General features: G+C 36.1%; 1 protein-coding gene across 3 annotated transcripts; it reads left to right on the top strand.

Annotated features, from left to right (window-relative positions):
• The first annotated feature begins 1097 nt into the window (after positions 1–1097).
• Positions 1098–15739, top strand: LOC113112770 (RUN and FYVE domain-containing protein 2-like). Of its 3 annotated transcripts, XM_026278615.1 has the most exons (19): positions 1098–1358; positions 1804–1946; positions 5511–5684; positions 6120–6237; positions 6604–6705; positions 8172–8295; positions 8384–8451; positions 8556–8621; positions 8767–8836; positions 8925–9026; positions 9294–9410; positions 9506–9673; positions 9752–9849; positions 11579–11698; positions 11807–11936; positions 12121–12215; positions 12302–12350; positions 12538–12618; positions 14798–15739. In XM_026278615.1, exons 2-19 carry the CDS (start codon positions 1871–1873, stop codon positions 14939–14941), a joined length of 1902 nt encoding a protein of 633 aa, XP_026134400.1. In that variant the 5' UTR covers positions 1098–1358; positions 1804–1870; the 3' UTR covers positions 14942–15739. The 3 variants fall into 3 exon arrangements, with proteins under 3 accessions (XP_026134400.1, XP_026134399.1, XP_026134401.1); XM_026278614.1 differs by lacking the exons at positions 1098–1358; positions 1804–1946 and adding an exon at positions 2694–3254; XM_026278616.1 differs by lacking the exons at positions 1098–1358; positions 1804–1946; positions 11579–11698; ... (3 more) ...; positions 12538–12618; positions 14798–15739 and adding exons at positions 2694–3254; positions 10925–11302.
• The last annotated feature ends 538 nt before the right edge of the window (positions 15740–16277 follow it).

Here is a 16277-nt window from a genome sequence, read left to right as displayed (position 1 = left end):
GAGTCCTACAAGCTTGGAGATTAATGTAGACCATGAATCAGAAGAAAGCTCTTTACTGCCACTTGTCCTCTCTTCACAACAGTGTTTAGCTTTGTGCTATCAGGAGGATCACAAATGTGAAATCCACTCATCAAAACTTCAAGTCTAAAGTGGAAGATTATTTTAAATTGAACACTGAAGAAGTAATTGAAGTAATCAAAGTAATTTTATGATGAAGATTAACTGATGATTTATATATACTTCTTTGTTTTTTTACTCTTTTTACTCTTTTTTTTTTTTTTTTTAGGACACTGCCATCTTCTGGTTAAAGACAAAATTCTCTGACGTTCAGGAAGCCATTAAATAAAAGTATGGCATTTTATTAATGTTATTTATTAAAATAAATACCGAATACAGGTTTGTATAGGTACAAGTCCCCTTTTTATTTTTTTATTTTTTTTGTATAAGACAAACCTAAGAATTTCCCCCTTTGCAGTTTCATTCTGATAAATCTAAATTACCGAAAACAGAAAAAAAAAAAAAAAAAGAAACCGTTGAATACAGGGCATTACCCTTGTGGAAATACCCTCCACTACAGTCACAAGTTTGGGGTTAGCAATTTTTATTCGATTTTTATTTTTTTTCATTTAATTATTATTTTTTGTCTATTATGCTCACCCAGGCTGCATTCATTTGAGCAATACAGTATAACACCGTAAAATACAATAAAAACTAATATTACAAAATATGCTGGTTTGGTGCTAAAAAACATTTCTTACTGTTATCAATATTACAGTTATGCAGCTTAATGTTGCTGCTTTTGATTTTGTGTGTGGAATTATTATTATTTTTTAAATAGATAGTTCAAATTAACAGCATTTATTTGAAATTGCATTTCTTTTTGTAACCATGTTAAATACCTTACAGTCAGTTTTGATTAGTTTAATACTTCCTTGCTAAATTAAAGTACTATATTCTTTAAACAGTAGTGTATAATCATTATTTTGTGTGAAACGTGCATGCATTTACATAAAATTAGCTACCACACAAAATGCAGCTGCAATAAGGATTAGCCGTGATACTTAAAGTTATGCCTGTCATAATAATGCATGTTACTCTTGCAGTGCAGTCTCATTCTGAATCCCACTTCCTGAGTAGTCTGCAACTCCACACTTATTGGCTGACCAGTAGGCTCACATGTCCCGCCCTCTTTGTTTGACCGCCTCTGCTAAACTGCCCCAATGCACTTAGCTGTTCCAGCGAGAGACATCTCCTCCCCACAACCAGCTAATGCAGCAAATGGTTGTGCCTCACCTTATCAGCTCTCCTGGCCCAATAGTACCAGAAGAACACCAGCACCGGGTGTAGACTTAACAGGGGTAAGTGTGTATTATTATGTTGCTGCAGCATCACTGAGTGATTCAGTTACATTTTAAAGTAGAAGAAAGTGCCTATAAGATGACAAAGCATTAGATGTTTGAATTCATGTTGTTCTTAGCTCCACATTTTTACTGCACTGAAATCTTAAGGTGTTTAGTCTGTTCAGTTGGAATGTGTCAACATTTCCTTCCATGTGAGGAGGCACAGTGGTGCAGGAAATAAGAGTCATATGATAGCCAGATCCTGATCAGCAGAAAACAACAGAAACATGTTGAGTTTGTGACTGGATGTCTGGATGTAGGTCACCAACTGTATGCAGCAGTATGACAATCAGGTTTAAATAGTTTCGAATAAATAACAATAGGTATGCTAGTAGTTCAGTTAGACATATGGAAGTGATTTTAAATGTTAACCACCACCCATCTATTGTCTTTATGTGTTCAGTGTATTCAGGGCTCACTGAGAAACAAGCGCTTCATCTTTGCTCTGAAAGGGTTGTGGAGCAGCAGTCATGTATTCCCCTCAGAGCCTCCACCGGTGGGGCATCACCCATAGTGAAAGTATGGAGCGTTTAGCTTACAGTCAAGGTAAGCTTCTAGAATTTATTTTACTAAAACTATACAAAGTATATAAGTTATAGTTGTTTGCAACTGCAGACCTAGCCTTTTGTAACTAGCTTTGCATGGTGACACCCTACTCTACAAGGAGAAGAATCCTGACTCAGCACCAGTGAGGGGGCTGTCAGCATATGTTGTTATTGTTCATTTTAAAGCGCAAGTTTGAATTCCTCAGTGTCAGAACTGTTAGATGAACACATGCACTTAATAAAAAGAAGTTACATTTAATTTAAATAACTCAAAGTTAATAGTGGGATCTTTGTTTGAAACTTTGTGACTGCTAAAAAAGTATGCCCTGTTTATATAGTATAAATAAAATGAAGACAAACTACATCCACCAGGATCAGTACCAGTTGCATTGCATCACAGCCATCACAACTCCTCTTTAACTATGGCCTTATGGGATATTATGCACACACCATAATTAGCAGAGATATTCATCCGGGTACTTTTCGCCTACTGTTTATGACTACTGTGAATGCGCTATTAAATCTACATCAAAGAGAGACTTTTTCCTCTCAAAGAGTTTTTCCTAAGTTTTGTCTTTGAAAAGGGAATGAAGTCACTCAGTGCATGATGGAGAGAACGAAGTATTGAAAACTATTATGTGTTAAGACTGTTAACCAGTGACTATTTCTAAATGAAATACTATTGAAATAACAGTCCAGGACAATGTTTCATACAAGCAGTAGAGGGTAGTATATCCGTACTCTTCCACTGAATTACGTATTTTTATCGTTATGACACCACCCCTTTGCTGCAGACGGATCGTGCAGGAGTGCTCGGGTGTAAACAAATCTACAATCTAGCCATTTGTTCTCTAGAGATACCATGATCATATGAATGGAAATCATACTTCGCCTTTGGGGCGTTGACAAGGACCATCACTGAGGAAAGCGCTTGAATCACGTCGTGAACTGTTTATCAATGCCGCTCAACACATCACCGCCGTGGTTGATATGTGAAGCGTTTTCCTAAACTGTATGATATTTTCGTTAACGATGGCGACACCTGCAGAACAGGACCTTGTGTTGGCAGAAGCAGAGAGCAACAAAGAGAGAGCGCAAATGTTCGGTATCCTCCGATTGCAGGAGGATAAATCGGCCGCCGGTGAGAAAGTGAGCGCCGCTGCCATGAAATCTGGAGACGGGAGATGGCAGGCGCCCATATTCGCGTTAGCCAGAAAAGCGTCAGAAACCTTCTCGGGTGGCATTCACGTCTTGCCCAAAGTGACAGAGCCAAAAACATCGCCTTTTCCCGAAGAATGGGGTGCCAAGGGTAGGTTATGTATAACATTAAAGCCCGTGGTTGAGGTTGGGATTCAGTTGTTCAGATGCAGAGCCTACGTGTATGGCAAGCCATGTTAACATTTATTGCTTAAAACTAACTATAATCTGTTTTGTTTCCAGTAATTATTATATATATATATATATATATATATATATATATATAGAGAGAGAGAGAGAGAGAGAAATCTGATTAATATCTATTCATTCAGTTGTTTTCACTATTATATCCATTTGCCACAAGACAGTAACCCAATAGTTTGCCATGCAACTAGGCCATTATTAGCTGCATTTCCACTGTTGGGCCAAAAGCAGCATTCTAGTGCATTTTCACTGTCACTTCCGGGGCTTGATCGTGCCTCCTCGGTGCTTCCTCAGGGCCAACGGCTGTGTTTTTTTGCCAGACAAAAACCTTGGGCCAAAGCCGGTCAGTTGGGGCTAGAGGAGTGGTTCTGAACAAAAGCGGAGTTTCTCCTCGTCTGGAGAGCGTCAGCGACGTGGATCATTTCATAAAACTAACATAACACCAGCATTAAAAAGTTTTTAAAATAAGTTGAGCTCAAAATTCACTTTCAGTCAGCAGCGAGAGTTTCAAATAACTTGATCCGATGTGGATTATCACCATACAGGGCAGAAATATTTATGTGATGCAAAAGACTTTGCACTCAAGGTATTAACGTTACCATAGTATACATGGTAAATGTGACCACTTGAAGAAATCAGACGTCATATTATAAGTCTCTATCACAATCGTGTATTTATTTGGTAACATATTTTAGCTGTCATAAGTCTCATCTCAAGAGTTTAGAGATTGCGCTAGTTCCAGTGACTTATTTCTTATTCATTTTCTGATAACTTCTCTTTGTTGGTGAAATGATGGAGTTGCATGACGTTGTTCCTGAAAGGCATGTAAAGGACGGGTTTTAGTGAAGCGCACCAGAGCTTCTCGTCCGATGATGGAAACCCAGTGCTATTTTGGCCTTGGTGTTACAGGTCCAAAGCTATTAGAACCACCTGGCCCATTTAAAGCACTGGCTCACACTGGCGCGACAGTGGAAATGCGGCTATTGCTAGTAACAAATTGCTTTTTTTTGCCATTGAATTCAGTTTGGATTTGTGCAGTTATGTATCAACTTTATGTTTTTGATTAGAAGGCCTATAGTAGTATAATTATTGCTAATAGCGATTGCAATTTTACTAGTTAGAGATACTACTAATTCTGTTACTATATTGTTTAGTTACCTCTGACTATTAAAATAGTTATCTGTTCCTATTGTAACTTACTAGTGAGATTTTTAATTGAACTATAAAGTATACATTCAGACTAATCATAACAAAACACAACCAAAAAAAGCAAAGTGTGATCACTTGCCATTAATGAAATTGTCTCTAAGTTCTAAATAATAAGTACTGGTGTGTAATGAATAGTTACTAGTAAACTTGAAAAATATACTAGTAATGTACTGAATAATATTTACTAGTAAATGATAGTAAGAAAATATAGTTACTAGTTATATTAGCTTTAAGAAATTTGTTAAAATGGCTTGCCATGCAACATTTTCTGCATGATGTCATAATGGTATGATGTCATGAAGAGTGTGCCTTGTTGGTTTGTATTCATTTGTGCATCTAATAAATCTTGATGTTTTAAGACTACAAAGCACCAGTTCATCCATACAGTTACTGTAAATTCAATAATAATAATAGTGAAAAACACTGAAAAGAAAGGAGATGCAAAATGTATTAAGTTATTTACCCCAGAAGTCTGATAGAAAAAGGCCTCATTCATATAATATCCAAATAAATTGCAAATGGGAACCAACTGATATAAGTGGGAAGTAGAGTACCACAGTGTCAGTATACTTGCTAGACAGAGCCTGTCTGAATATATTTGCATAACGTTTCTTTTTTAGCCTGATGGTGAAAACAGGGTCCAGTGTATATAATTTGTGCAGTATTTGTTGTAGAAACACAAAACAAAGAAGTGAAATGCTGCTGTTAAGTACTGTTGAATGACAGTAGAGTCAAGACCAGTGAAAGCGCTTTAAGGGTTTGTTCAAATTTAAACTTAGCCATGCAAAGTGTGGTCACATGTTAGTTCTAAGGAGACAGCCAGAGGTTAAAGTGCTGTGATGAGTTTAGCTTGATTCTTGATATTCATTTTCATCTACTACTACTGTAAGAACTTGATTCTAGCGATAATGCTATCATTTTTGATAAAGTAGTCTATGGGCTTTGTGTCTTCTAGCCTTTCGAGATCCAATGGCAATGGAACGAGCAAACTTGCTTAATATGGCTAAGCTCAGCATCAAAGGCCTGATCGAGTCGGCTCTGAGCTTTGGACGAACTCTGGACTCTGACTATCCGCCTCTGCAACAGTTCTTTGTTGTCATGGAGCACTGCCTGAAGCACGGTCTCAAAGGTAAAGTATGTTCAACCATCACCAAACAGCCAGCCACAGAGAACCATCTGTTAACAACAACTGTATACAAAACTTAATCATTCAAAGTAATTATATGCCCGTTTTTTTGGTCGAATAGCTGATTTGGTGTTAAACATAATCTGTTATCATTATCTTTTTTTTTTTTTTTTTTATAGGCATATGTTAGTGTTATTCTTAGGCATCAGACAAACAGCAGCCACTGTTACGCTAAGCTTTTTATAGGAAAATAAAATGAGGAAATGCTTTTATTAATCATTCTCAGGTGACAGATCATCTGAAGTTCTTGTCCAGTAAGCCAGTCGTGCAACAAAATTTGAATACTATTTTGAGTGTTTAATCAAAGCATTTACATACTCTGTATTACATACAGTGACCCTGAGTTGTTTAAGAAACAAGTTTGTCTCCATCTCCCAGTGAAGAAATCATTTCTTGGATACAACAAGTCATTGTGGGGGCCTCTGGAGATGGTTGAGAAGCTCTGCCCAGAAGCAGGCGAAATCGCAGCCAGTGTACGAGACCTTCCCGGCCTTAAGTATGTTCAGTTCACAATATTTGGCCTTACTGTTACATTGATTACTTTGCACGCAGTGCTTTAAGTGCTTCAGTTTTGTTTAGATCTTTCAAATACACTAATATAAAAGCAGTCAGGCCCACTAATATATACATATACACATGCTTTCTCACATTCATTTTTCAGTGCATTAAGAAATGTGACATTCAGAATAGGGAAGTGCAAATTTCAGTTCTAGTTCCCTGACAAAACTGAAACTTGCAACTGTAAGTAAAGGCTATTTCCAGAATTATGCATATCACTATCTGTCTGAGTTTCTTTCTCTCTGTATATCTCTCTATCTATCATTTGTAAATCAGCCTGAATATGTCTGTATGTGTTTGTTAGGACACCTCTGGGCAGAGCCCGAGCATGGCTAAGGCTGGCATTGATGCAGAAGAAATTAGCAGATTACCTACGTCTCCTCATCACCAGGAAAGATATACTTAGGTTAGTATTTTCCCCTCCAGTACCCGTAATTCATACTTTCTTCCTTCATCACAACAGTTGTGGTGGAGAATTAGTTATTAGAGAAGTGATAACATGTGTCTGAGACAAACTAGTGTTTCCTGCTCAGGTCATCAGATTGCAGTGAACAGTGCTGTCTAGAGAGTGTGCATCACTTGTAGCCATCTAAAGAAGTCTTTCTGCTGCTACTGCCCGAGATTTAAAATATACTCCACCATTCAAAAGTTTGTGGCTAGTAAGTCTTTTCAGAGGACTTTAAAAGAGGTCTCTTATGCCCACTAAGGTTTCATTTATTTTATAAATATTAAAAACATTATTATTGTGAAGAATTACATTTTTAAAAATTTGTTTCTTAGTAAACATTTATTTAATTTTATTCAGAAATAACATGATCAATGTACAGTGTGCTTTCCTAAAGGAAACATAAATACATTCCTTTAACAGCAAGTCTTTAAAATATTGTATGACTTGAGTTTTGCTTAAAATAAACTACAGAAACAACTCCAAAGATGATAAATATAAATGCAAAAAGAAATCCCAAATAAAGAATAAATAATTTAAATAAATAGATAAAATAATAATAGGAATAAGAAACATTTCTTATAATTATCATCAATGTTGAAAACGTTTGTGCTACTTTATATTTTTGGGGAAATCATAAAATATTTTCTTTGATGAAAAGAAAGTTCTTGGGGAATAAAAGTGTTAATTAAAAAAATAAAATAAAATTGACCCTAAATATTTAAATGATACTAGGGATGTAACTATTTACTGAACTCTCGATTCAATTCACAATTTTGATTTGATCTCCATAATTCAAAATGAGATTGAAGACAATATACAGTAAATGAAAAGTTGTCATTTTACTAGGCTAATGCTGGATGTTTCTTTGTAAAAATTAAAATAAACAAAATTTAATTGAAATTTTAAAACAAACCCCAAATCAAACAAGTTGCACAAATAAAATAAATATCTTAATATAAACAAACTAAAAGGCTTTGTCTGTGCTTTTTCCATTTAAAATTAGAGACAACCACTGGATTTTAATCATGATCCAACTAAAGATGCAGCATTTATGCAGCATGAGTAGTTTTAATTCTAAATTAGACTGTTTAATTTCGAAATTTGAAGCAAAAAAAAAAGAATGGTCTGACTTTATTATTGGGAAACTATACTACATAAAACATATCTGATGAATTTAATGAGATGCAGATTCACTCTTTGACAGCAGGTGAGAGCAATGATAGCGTTTCCTGGGTTACCGCTAGCTGCGCTAGTGAACACTCGTGCATTTTCAGAGGCAAGATAAATAGAAAATACCACATAGACTTTTCTAAAGACAGTCAGTTCCCCTCAGAGATACATTCATATAAACTTCTACTCCAATAATAATTGATAAATGTCAAAGCATTTGTGTGTGTGTGTGTGTGTGTGTGTGTGATTTGCAGTGAGTTCTATGAGAACTCGGCAGTGATGCTGGAGGAGGAGGGAGCTGTCATCGTCGGTCTCCTGGTGGGACTGAACGTCATAGATGCCAACTTATGTGTGAAGGGCGAGGACCTCGATACACAAGTATGAGCGTTGTGTATTGGCCATTTTTAATAACCTGCTGTCTAGCGTCTGTCTGAGAAATATTAATGCCTTGTATTGGAATCTACAGGTTGGTGTAATAGACTTCTCCATGTACTTGAAAAATGACATTGATGATGACTACAGAAGTGAAGAAAGGTAGAAAGTACACTCGGACAATAACTGATCACTTTAAATCATTAGACTTACCTTGATGTATTATGCTGTTCGAATAACCTATATCTTGAATGTGTTTGGAATAGAAATGGACAAATTTCTGCCATTTTGGATCAGAAGAACTATGTTGAAGAATTAAACAGGCAGCTGAAGTAAGTTAATGCTTTTTCTGAAACTTTTGTGGTATATTTAGGATGAGTGATTGTGGCTTCTAAAAACAGATTAATCTGTCAAAGCCCTTTAAAACTTCGATATGAGCGTTTATGAATTTTATCTAAAACGTTGTCTTGGTCGAAGTTCTTCAGTTCAAGGCTTACAGGGACGTGTGGAGTCCTTAGAAAAATCCAACTCCAAACTCATCGAAGAGGTACTGTTTGATTTCAGAAGAATAAGTCTCTTCTGTGAAATAGTTATGTTCTATACTAACTTGTTGCTGTCATCTTTTTTTATTGCAGTTGGCAATTGCGAAAAACAACATAATTAAATTACAGGAAGAGAACCACCAACTCAGAACAGAAAATTCAGTCATTCTTATGAAAGCACAACAGCGTCTTGAGGTATTATTGAGTGTTTTTGTTTTGTGTGTTGGTATTTGTTTAAAGCAATAAAAAAAAATTATAAACGTGTGAAAATGTGATCTGTAAAATATTTACATTTTAAAAAAACATTCTCTGTACTTTTTCCCCTAACACCCTTTTGCTTTTGGAACCCTAGTTTTACGTGATAATAATTAAAGGATTTCATAAATCAATGTGCAAGCCAAATACAAAATTCATTATATATTATAATTGCTGTATACTGTACAAGCACTGTACTCTATTCAGATTGCAGAAGGAGATTTGAGCTGTGAGCTTGACACGTACAAGCAATCAAGGCAGGGCCTGGATGAAATGTTCAATGAGGCAAGACGCCAACTCAAAGAGGAATGTCAACTCAGGCAGGTGTGTGTTCATATAAAAATAGGAACCTGCTATTCAGATTGTGCGGTGGCACTCAGTGGAGGTCAAACCTGCTTTTACTTGTATTTGTGCTTAAGGATGTGGAGAACGAGCTGGTTGTGCAGGTGAGCATGAAGCAGGAGATGGAAATGGCCATGAAGCTGTTAGAAAAGGACATCCATGAAAAGCAAGACACTCTGATTGGACTTCGGCACCAATTAGATGAAGTTAAAGCCATCAATGTGGAGATGTACCAAAAAATGCAGGTATAACATCTTTTGTTGGGTGTTCTTCACAATTTGTGGTTAGAAGATGTTGTAATCAAGCTATTTAATCATAAACAGTCTTCAGATGACAACATGAGACAAAAAAACGACATGATCGCACGGTTAGAGGAGAAGACCAATCAGATAACGGCGACTATGAAACAACTAGAACAAAGGTGAGCAGCAGTTCCTCATTTATTTAGAATCATGTCATACTCCTGAAGTGCATTCAGAATGTTTTCAGTTGTTTTCAAATGTTTGATTGATTATTTGAATTTAATTAGAATATTTAGTTTAGCCTGATTTTTTATCTTTTATTTATATGATGTATATAAAAACGTAAAAAATATTTTTAGCCAGTTTGTTTTTTTGAGATTCTGAGAAAATCAGATTTTTGTCTGCAGGAAGTAGCATATGTACATTAGACTACTATTCTAATGTTTGAGCATTTCACTTGTTTTTCAAGCAAGGGCACATTAACTTGATCAAAATTTACAGTAGAGGCATTTATAATGTTACAAAGGATTATTAAATTTCAAGTAAATGCTGCTCTTATGAACTAAAAAAATCTGGAATGATTTCTTAAGGATGAAGGATGACTGGAGCAATGATTGCTGAATATTAAAAAAATATTAAAATTACAAAAGAAAAAGTTATTTTTAATAGTAATAATATTTCACAATATTACTGTTTTTACTGTATTTTTGTGAATGCAAAACAAGTGAATGCAAGAGACTTGAAAAATCTTACCTACCCCCAACTTTTGAACGCTAGTGTAAATGCATTTCAGAATATGATATCAGCTTTTAAAGCCTAAATCAAATTAGCGTCCATTGATGGTGTCTAAACCAATCATCAGTAGAATCAGTTTTCAGAGGGTCTAGAAGTGTCAGATACCTGATAGCATGCAAAGGTGCATGCATGCTTGTGATCTGAAGGCGCATTTAATGGCTTTCTCTCATCTAACCGCTCATCCTTTAGCATTTGTGTTATTTTCTTGTGGTGACGTAGTGCTATCATGTCCATTTCTCTGTCCACATGAATCATCCTTCCCTTTCTTCTGTTGATTTACCGCCATCGTATTTCTGATGTTTTATGACTGCACTGCTTAACAAGTTCTTAAAAGCTTTGGGATGAAGTTGAAATTCACTGATATTTACATCCTCTTTCCCTTTTTGTTCCCCTTTTCATTTCTTTTTTCTTATCTTTTCCATTCCTCTAATTCCATGTTTTTCCTCAATCAACAAATAGTGACAAAGACCTACTCAGCCAGACAAGAACTCTTGCTATGTCGTTTGTAAAATGCGCTAGCACAGACACCGAGCACCAATACAAACTTGTCAAAGATATTTCCTTCTGATATTAAGATAAATTTGCTCTTTATTACTCCGAGCTAGTTGTGTGGCAATATGCAGTGTTCTTAAAAGTGATGAGTTGATCATTCTTCACTAGCCCCCTTTTAAGTTTTACTTGATGATGGTCACTGTTTTTCCACATACTATTTAGTGAGAAAATCCTTCTTGTGGTTCTGTAGCGTAAATATTTACCTGTAATGTTTAACAGTCAAAGAAACCACAAATATGACATGTCTTTTATCACAGCCTTCAATAAATTCGATGTTTTCAACTACTCGTGACTGTTTACTTTGTGAATTACTTGACAAAAAAACACGTTAGAAAATCAAAGTATCCTCGACCCTTATTAAATTGCCAACTCTTTTCAACTCTCTGGCTTTTCCCGCAGCGCATTATTTCTGTCGTCTGGCTCTGTATTTGTTCCCGCTCTATTGTGGCTGTTGAATTATGGCCATCATTTTATTTTGTTTCCCATTTGTTCCAATACATTCCCGCCCATTCCATTACATTCTGAGCCGTAGTTTTACCCAGTTGGTTTGAATTACACCAGATTGCAGGATGCCGAGAGGGAACGTGTCAGTGCCGAAGATGGGGTGCGCAAATTCAAGCAGGACTTCACAAACAAAGCTGACAGTCTCCTAAAGCAGATTGCCCAGAGAGAGAAACAAATGTAAGTTTTGCAACGGCTTTGGAAGAGAATTCAAATTTTTTAATTTGTATCACAATATCCCATTAATGCTTGAGTGGAAAATTAAGATAATTGGCACTTTTTGTTCAGGATGCAGCTGGAAACAGACTTGAAAATAGAGAGGGACTGGCGGCAGACGTTACAGAATGAATTAGAAAGAGAACGAGAGACCATCGCACAACTCGCTACCGAAGCACAGCAAATCAACGGACTCAAAAAAGTACGATTAATTTCTCATCTCAACAATGGCGAGGGAGAGAAATGTAATAACCATTAAGTCCACAATACATCTGTATGAGGACTAATGTGTTTGTGTCATTGAAATGCTTCTTCATGGATGTTTTCGTTGTGGTGAAAGCCAAACATCCTGTCTTGGTCTCTGACGTGTCCTTGTGTCTTGTCAGGAGTTTCACAGGTTGCAGGATGAGAATACGCAGCTGAAGGGAATTTGTGAAGAGCAGGAACAGGCGCTGGAGGAGCTGGGCTGCAAACTCAGCGAGTATGTAGGATTTATATACAAATGCCATTTGGGAGCCTTCAAATCATGTCATTCTTTTACTGATAAGACACATTTTTCTCGTTTAGGTCAAAGTTGAAAATTGAAGATATAAAAGAAGCCAACAAAGCACTTCAGGTTTGAAACATTGTTAGAGATAAACCAAAAAAAAAACTGCCTGGAACATGTTTGTGGACATGAACGATGATATATATCAAAGTACCATCTGAAACCATCACGGTGTTTTTTTTTTTTTTTTTTGTAAGAACATTTTCAGTTTCTTGAGTAATTTGACTTGATCATATTAATAAACAATTGATTTCAGGGTGGACAGGTTTGGCTGAAGGACAAAGATGCTACGCATTGCAAGCTTTGTGAGAAGGAGTTTTCAATCTCCAGGAGAAAGGTCAGAATCAAATTGTAATGCACAGCGGTGTCTTTTTCACAGCTTGCTGTCCAATCTCACACATCCACACAAATTCAACTGCTCTAAATAAAGAAATTCACTGGCACAAAGAGCGTACTGGATTTAAGACTTGAAAACATGTCCAAATGAGGATTAGATGAAGCCTGAATAAAAGACTTGAGTTGGCAAGTGGTGGTCTGTACTGTTGGAGACGGCATGAAATGAAGTTTTCTAAATCACTGTAAAGGGTCTATCATCTATGCATGTTTAACTTTTTGGGACATCCCAATATTTAATTAAAATGTCATTACTTGATCCTCCAGTGAAACGACAGCCTTCTTTCTGGTGATGCATGCCAGACCTCTCCAAACATTTTAAGTTGTGTTCCAATTCAGAGGCTGCATCCTTTGAAGGTTGCATTAACAAGACAAAGCTGTCCCATTTCAAAGTCTCAAATATGACCTTGAATTGAGTTATTTTTTTTTTGTAATGCGGCCTTGCCTAGACAGATGACAGGACTTTCAAAATGGCAGATTATTACAACACTTTTAAATGTTAATATTTGGTGTTAACTTATTCAAATATCTAATGAAACAAATTTTAAAAAATAAGTAAAATAAAAAGATTTTTTTTAAAGCAGTTCAAATGTTGACATATATTACCAAGATGTGATTTTATTGGTAGTTTATTCTTAGTTTATGGTGGACCAAGGTGAACATAATTAGACAGGTTGTGAACCCTGGTTTGTTTTCAGACAGTTGAATATTATTTTTATAATAGTCCTGGGCCTGGCACTCGTCAAACGCAGCCTTCATAGTTGCTAGGCAACAAGAACACTCTTCTGTAGGCTAGACTTTTCCATTTAACAACATTCAGTTCAACCTTTGTGGACTTAGGATGCAGCCCCTTTCAGTCATGTGACCGGCTCGAAGAGCTGGAGGGCAAAACATTCATAGAACTGCAGCACAATCCTTTCAAATTTCCATCTGTTTCACAGCCGCAAGTATTTAGATAACCTTTCAAAAGCATAAAACAAAAGTACGTGAAAAATTCAAGTTCGGCAATTTCTATCCATATTAAGCATTTCAATCATTAAACAGTGCGACAAGCATTGTAAAAACACTTAAAACAGTAATATTAAAAGAACAAATTCAGTAATCACAATATTAATGATGCATAGTCTTATATAGGCAAGCAGAAGAGGTCAGAATATGAACTGGTTCAGTGTTTTCCTTATAATGGTTTTCTATGGGAAACCATTTAACACGAAACTTTGCACATTGTGTTTATATTCTGAGTTCATATGCATGCCTGTACAAAATATACATAATTAAATGTTTACAGAATTTCACATTTGAATATCTGGATTTTATTACATTACTACTTAATGCAAACTGCGTAAAAAATAACTGGCGGTCAGTGGAGAAAAGCTTCATTTTGTTCTCTAGGTGGGCGTTCCTATTAGTGTGTGACGTCACGTGAAAACTATCAGTTGGGACCGGTTGGGACACAGATTTAAAGGGGTCATAGGATGTTGCTAAAAAGAACATTATTTTGTGTATTTGGTGTAATCAAATTGATTTATAACTCAAAACACATTATTTTCCACATACTGTACATTATTGTTTCTCCTCTGTGCTGTGTTGGAACGAGCCGTTTTAGGGGGGCGTGGTTGACTCTTTTTTTTATAAAAAATATCTCTTTGGATTTGAGACTTTAGTCTTTGCAACTTTACAGATCTTCTTTATGCACCAAGAGCTTGTAACACTCCAAAGAGAAAAGAAAACTTGAACTTATGTCCCCTTTAATCTGCCTAAACCCCGCCCCTTCTCATACAACTAACTGAAAGCTGATATTCATATCTGCATCCATGCCGAGCATTTTTTTCTTTCTTTCTGCTTTGATAATATATTTCACTTGGATGTGTCATATTACAGGAAAAATGTATGTTTTACTTCTTCTGTTTTATCTTTAAATGGGACCTTACTCTAAAAAATTCTGATTTATATATTTAACTCCCATGAAAAACAACTAAAGGGAAATTTCCCAGAGCAACTGTTTGGATGAATCCCAAAATATCAGTTGTGAAGATTCCACCAAGTCATTTAGAGTCCAATCCAAACCAAAAAACAACAGGCCCTTTAATTGAAAGCTCTTTTCTTTGTCTTTGTTTGAACAGCACCACTGCAGGAACTGTGGGGAGATCTTCTGCAACGCCTGCTCAGATAATGAGCTGCCGCTCCCCGCTTCACCCAAACCCGTGAGAGTCTGCGACACCTGCCACGCTCTGCTCCTCCAGCGCTGCTCCTCCAATGCCACGTAAGATAGAAATGACAGCACATCGTAACAAGGGCCAAAATCAGACTGTGCTGTCCCGCATAGTGAAAGTGACCAAAATGGATGCACCCGTTTCTCTGTGTTTGAAGTTTACATTTGACATAGGATAAAGCCTGTTGCCTCAGAGAAGACTTAATGGCACTTGTGCAGATGGCCAATGCAGTGTTTGTCACCGAGTGTGCAATGAAAGAAATGAGTTTACAAAGAATTAATGACTGAGTGCCTCCATCTGGGCTGCAAGTAGACTGATTTAGATTATTTATACAGTACTAGTACAACACTCCCATGCATTGTATACTTTTGATATGTAAGGGTGAACAGGTTTCATTCCTCAAGATTCAAAAGTTAGCAAATGCAGTTACTTAAAGGGATATCATTTCTTGAGCAATTATATTTCAAATCCATAACCTTACATTCATATGTGCCTGTATAACAAGCCAAACTGACAAATAAGGATTTGAAATGTTTCCCTGAATCTAGAAGGGGCGAAAACCTTATGTATATGTAAGTAGAATATTGTCAGTGCTGCTGGAGAAAGACTGAGGAGTTCACATCAGAAAGCACAGAAATAATGTTCTGAATATGGTGTTCAGGTTTGTCTGGAAATGGTATTGTTTCACAATTGCAGATTTACCTTGGTACAGAACTGGAACACTACTCATTTTGAGGATCTGTGCTAACGTTTGTCTGGACAATTACTCAGAATACAACTGTTGACTTAAATGTAAAGTTTATGTATGAAATGATACATAGCCTTAAACCATTAAAGTTGATTATGGTTCCACTTTTCATGTGATGGATTTTGCAGTTAGGTGCCACAGTACACACACAATTGTTCAAAGGTTTGGGGTCAGAACAGTTAGTTTTGTTTGATTGTTTTGAAATAAGTTGTTTTATTCCACAAATATGCATTAACTCTTCAAAGTAAACCTAAGTTGCTTCAGTCCAGTAATCGTTCATATTGATAATATTAAAAATATAAAAGTTAATGTTATGGTTACTTTATAAAAATCAGTAAAGATTTCCTTTTACCTCCTTATACACACCATCATTCAGATGACAGAATGCATGTGGAAGACTGAATATTAGGCAGTGCAACGGTTTTTAACATTCATAAAAACAAGAAATGTTTCTTGAGCATATAAGCATATTACAATTATTTCTAAAGCATCGTGTGAAACTGAAGACTGAGGTAATGGCTGCTGAAAATTCAGCTTTGCCATCACAGGAATAAATCCATTTTATTATTTAAATTGTAACGATGCTTAAATTGTTATTTCATAATATTACCATTTTATAGTATTTTTACTCAAATAAATGTA

Source organism: Carassius auratus, chromosome 13, assembly GCF_003368295.1.
Source record: "Carassius auratus strain Wakin chromosome 13, ASM336829v1, whole genome shotgun sequence".
In the NCBI taxonomy this organism is placed as follows: Eukaryota; Metazoa; Chordata; class Actinopteri; order Cypriniformes; family Cyprinidae; genus Carassius; species Carassius auratus.
This window is presented reverse-complemented; position numbering and strand designations above follow the sequence as displayed.

Excerpts from the sequence above, each read along its gene's own strand:
- LOC113112770 (XM_026278614.1), top strand. The coding sequence starts at position 2,960 with ATGATATTTTCGTTAACGATGGCGACACCTGCAGAACAGGACCTTGTG. Across the intron at positions 5,685-6,119 it reads CCTGAAGCACGGTCTCAAAG|TGAAGAAATCATTTCTTGGA; the intron begins GTAAAGTATGTT and ends TCCATCTCCCAG. Across the intron at positions 12,619-14,797 it reads TTTCAATCTCCAGGAGAAAG|CACCACTGCAGGAACTGTGG; the intron begins GTCAGAATCAAA and ends TTGTTTGAACAG.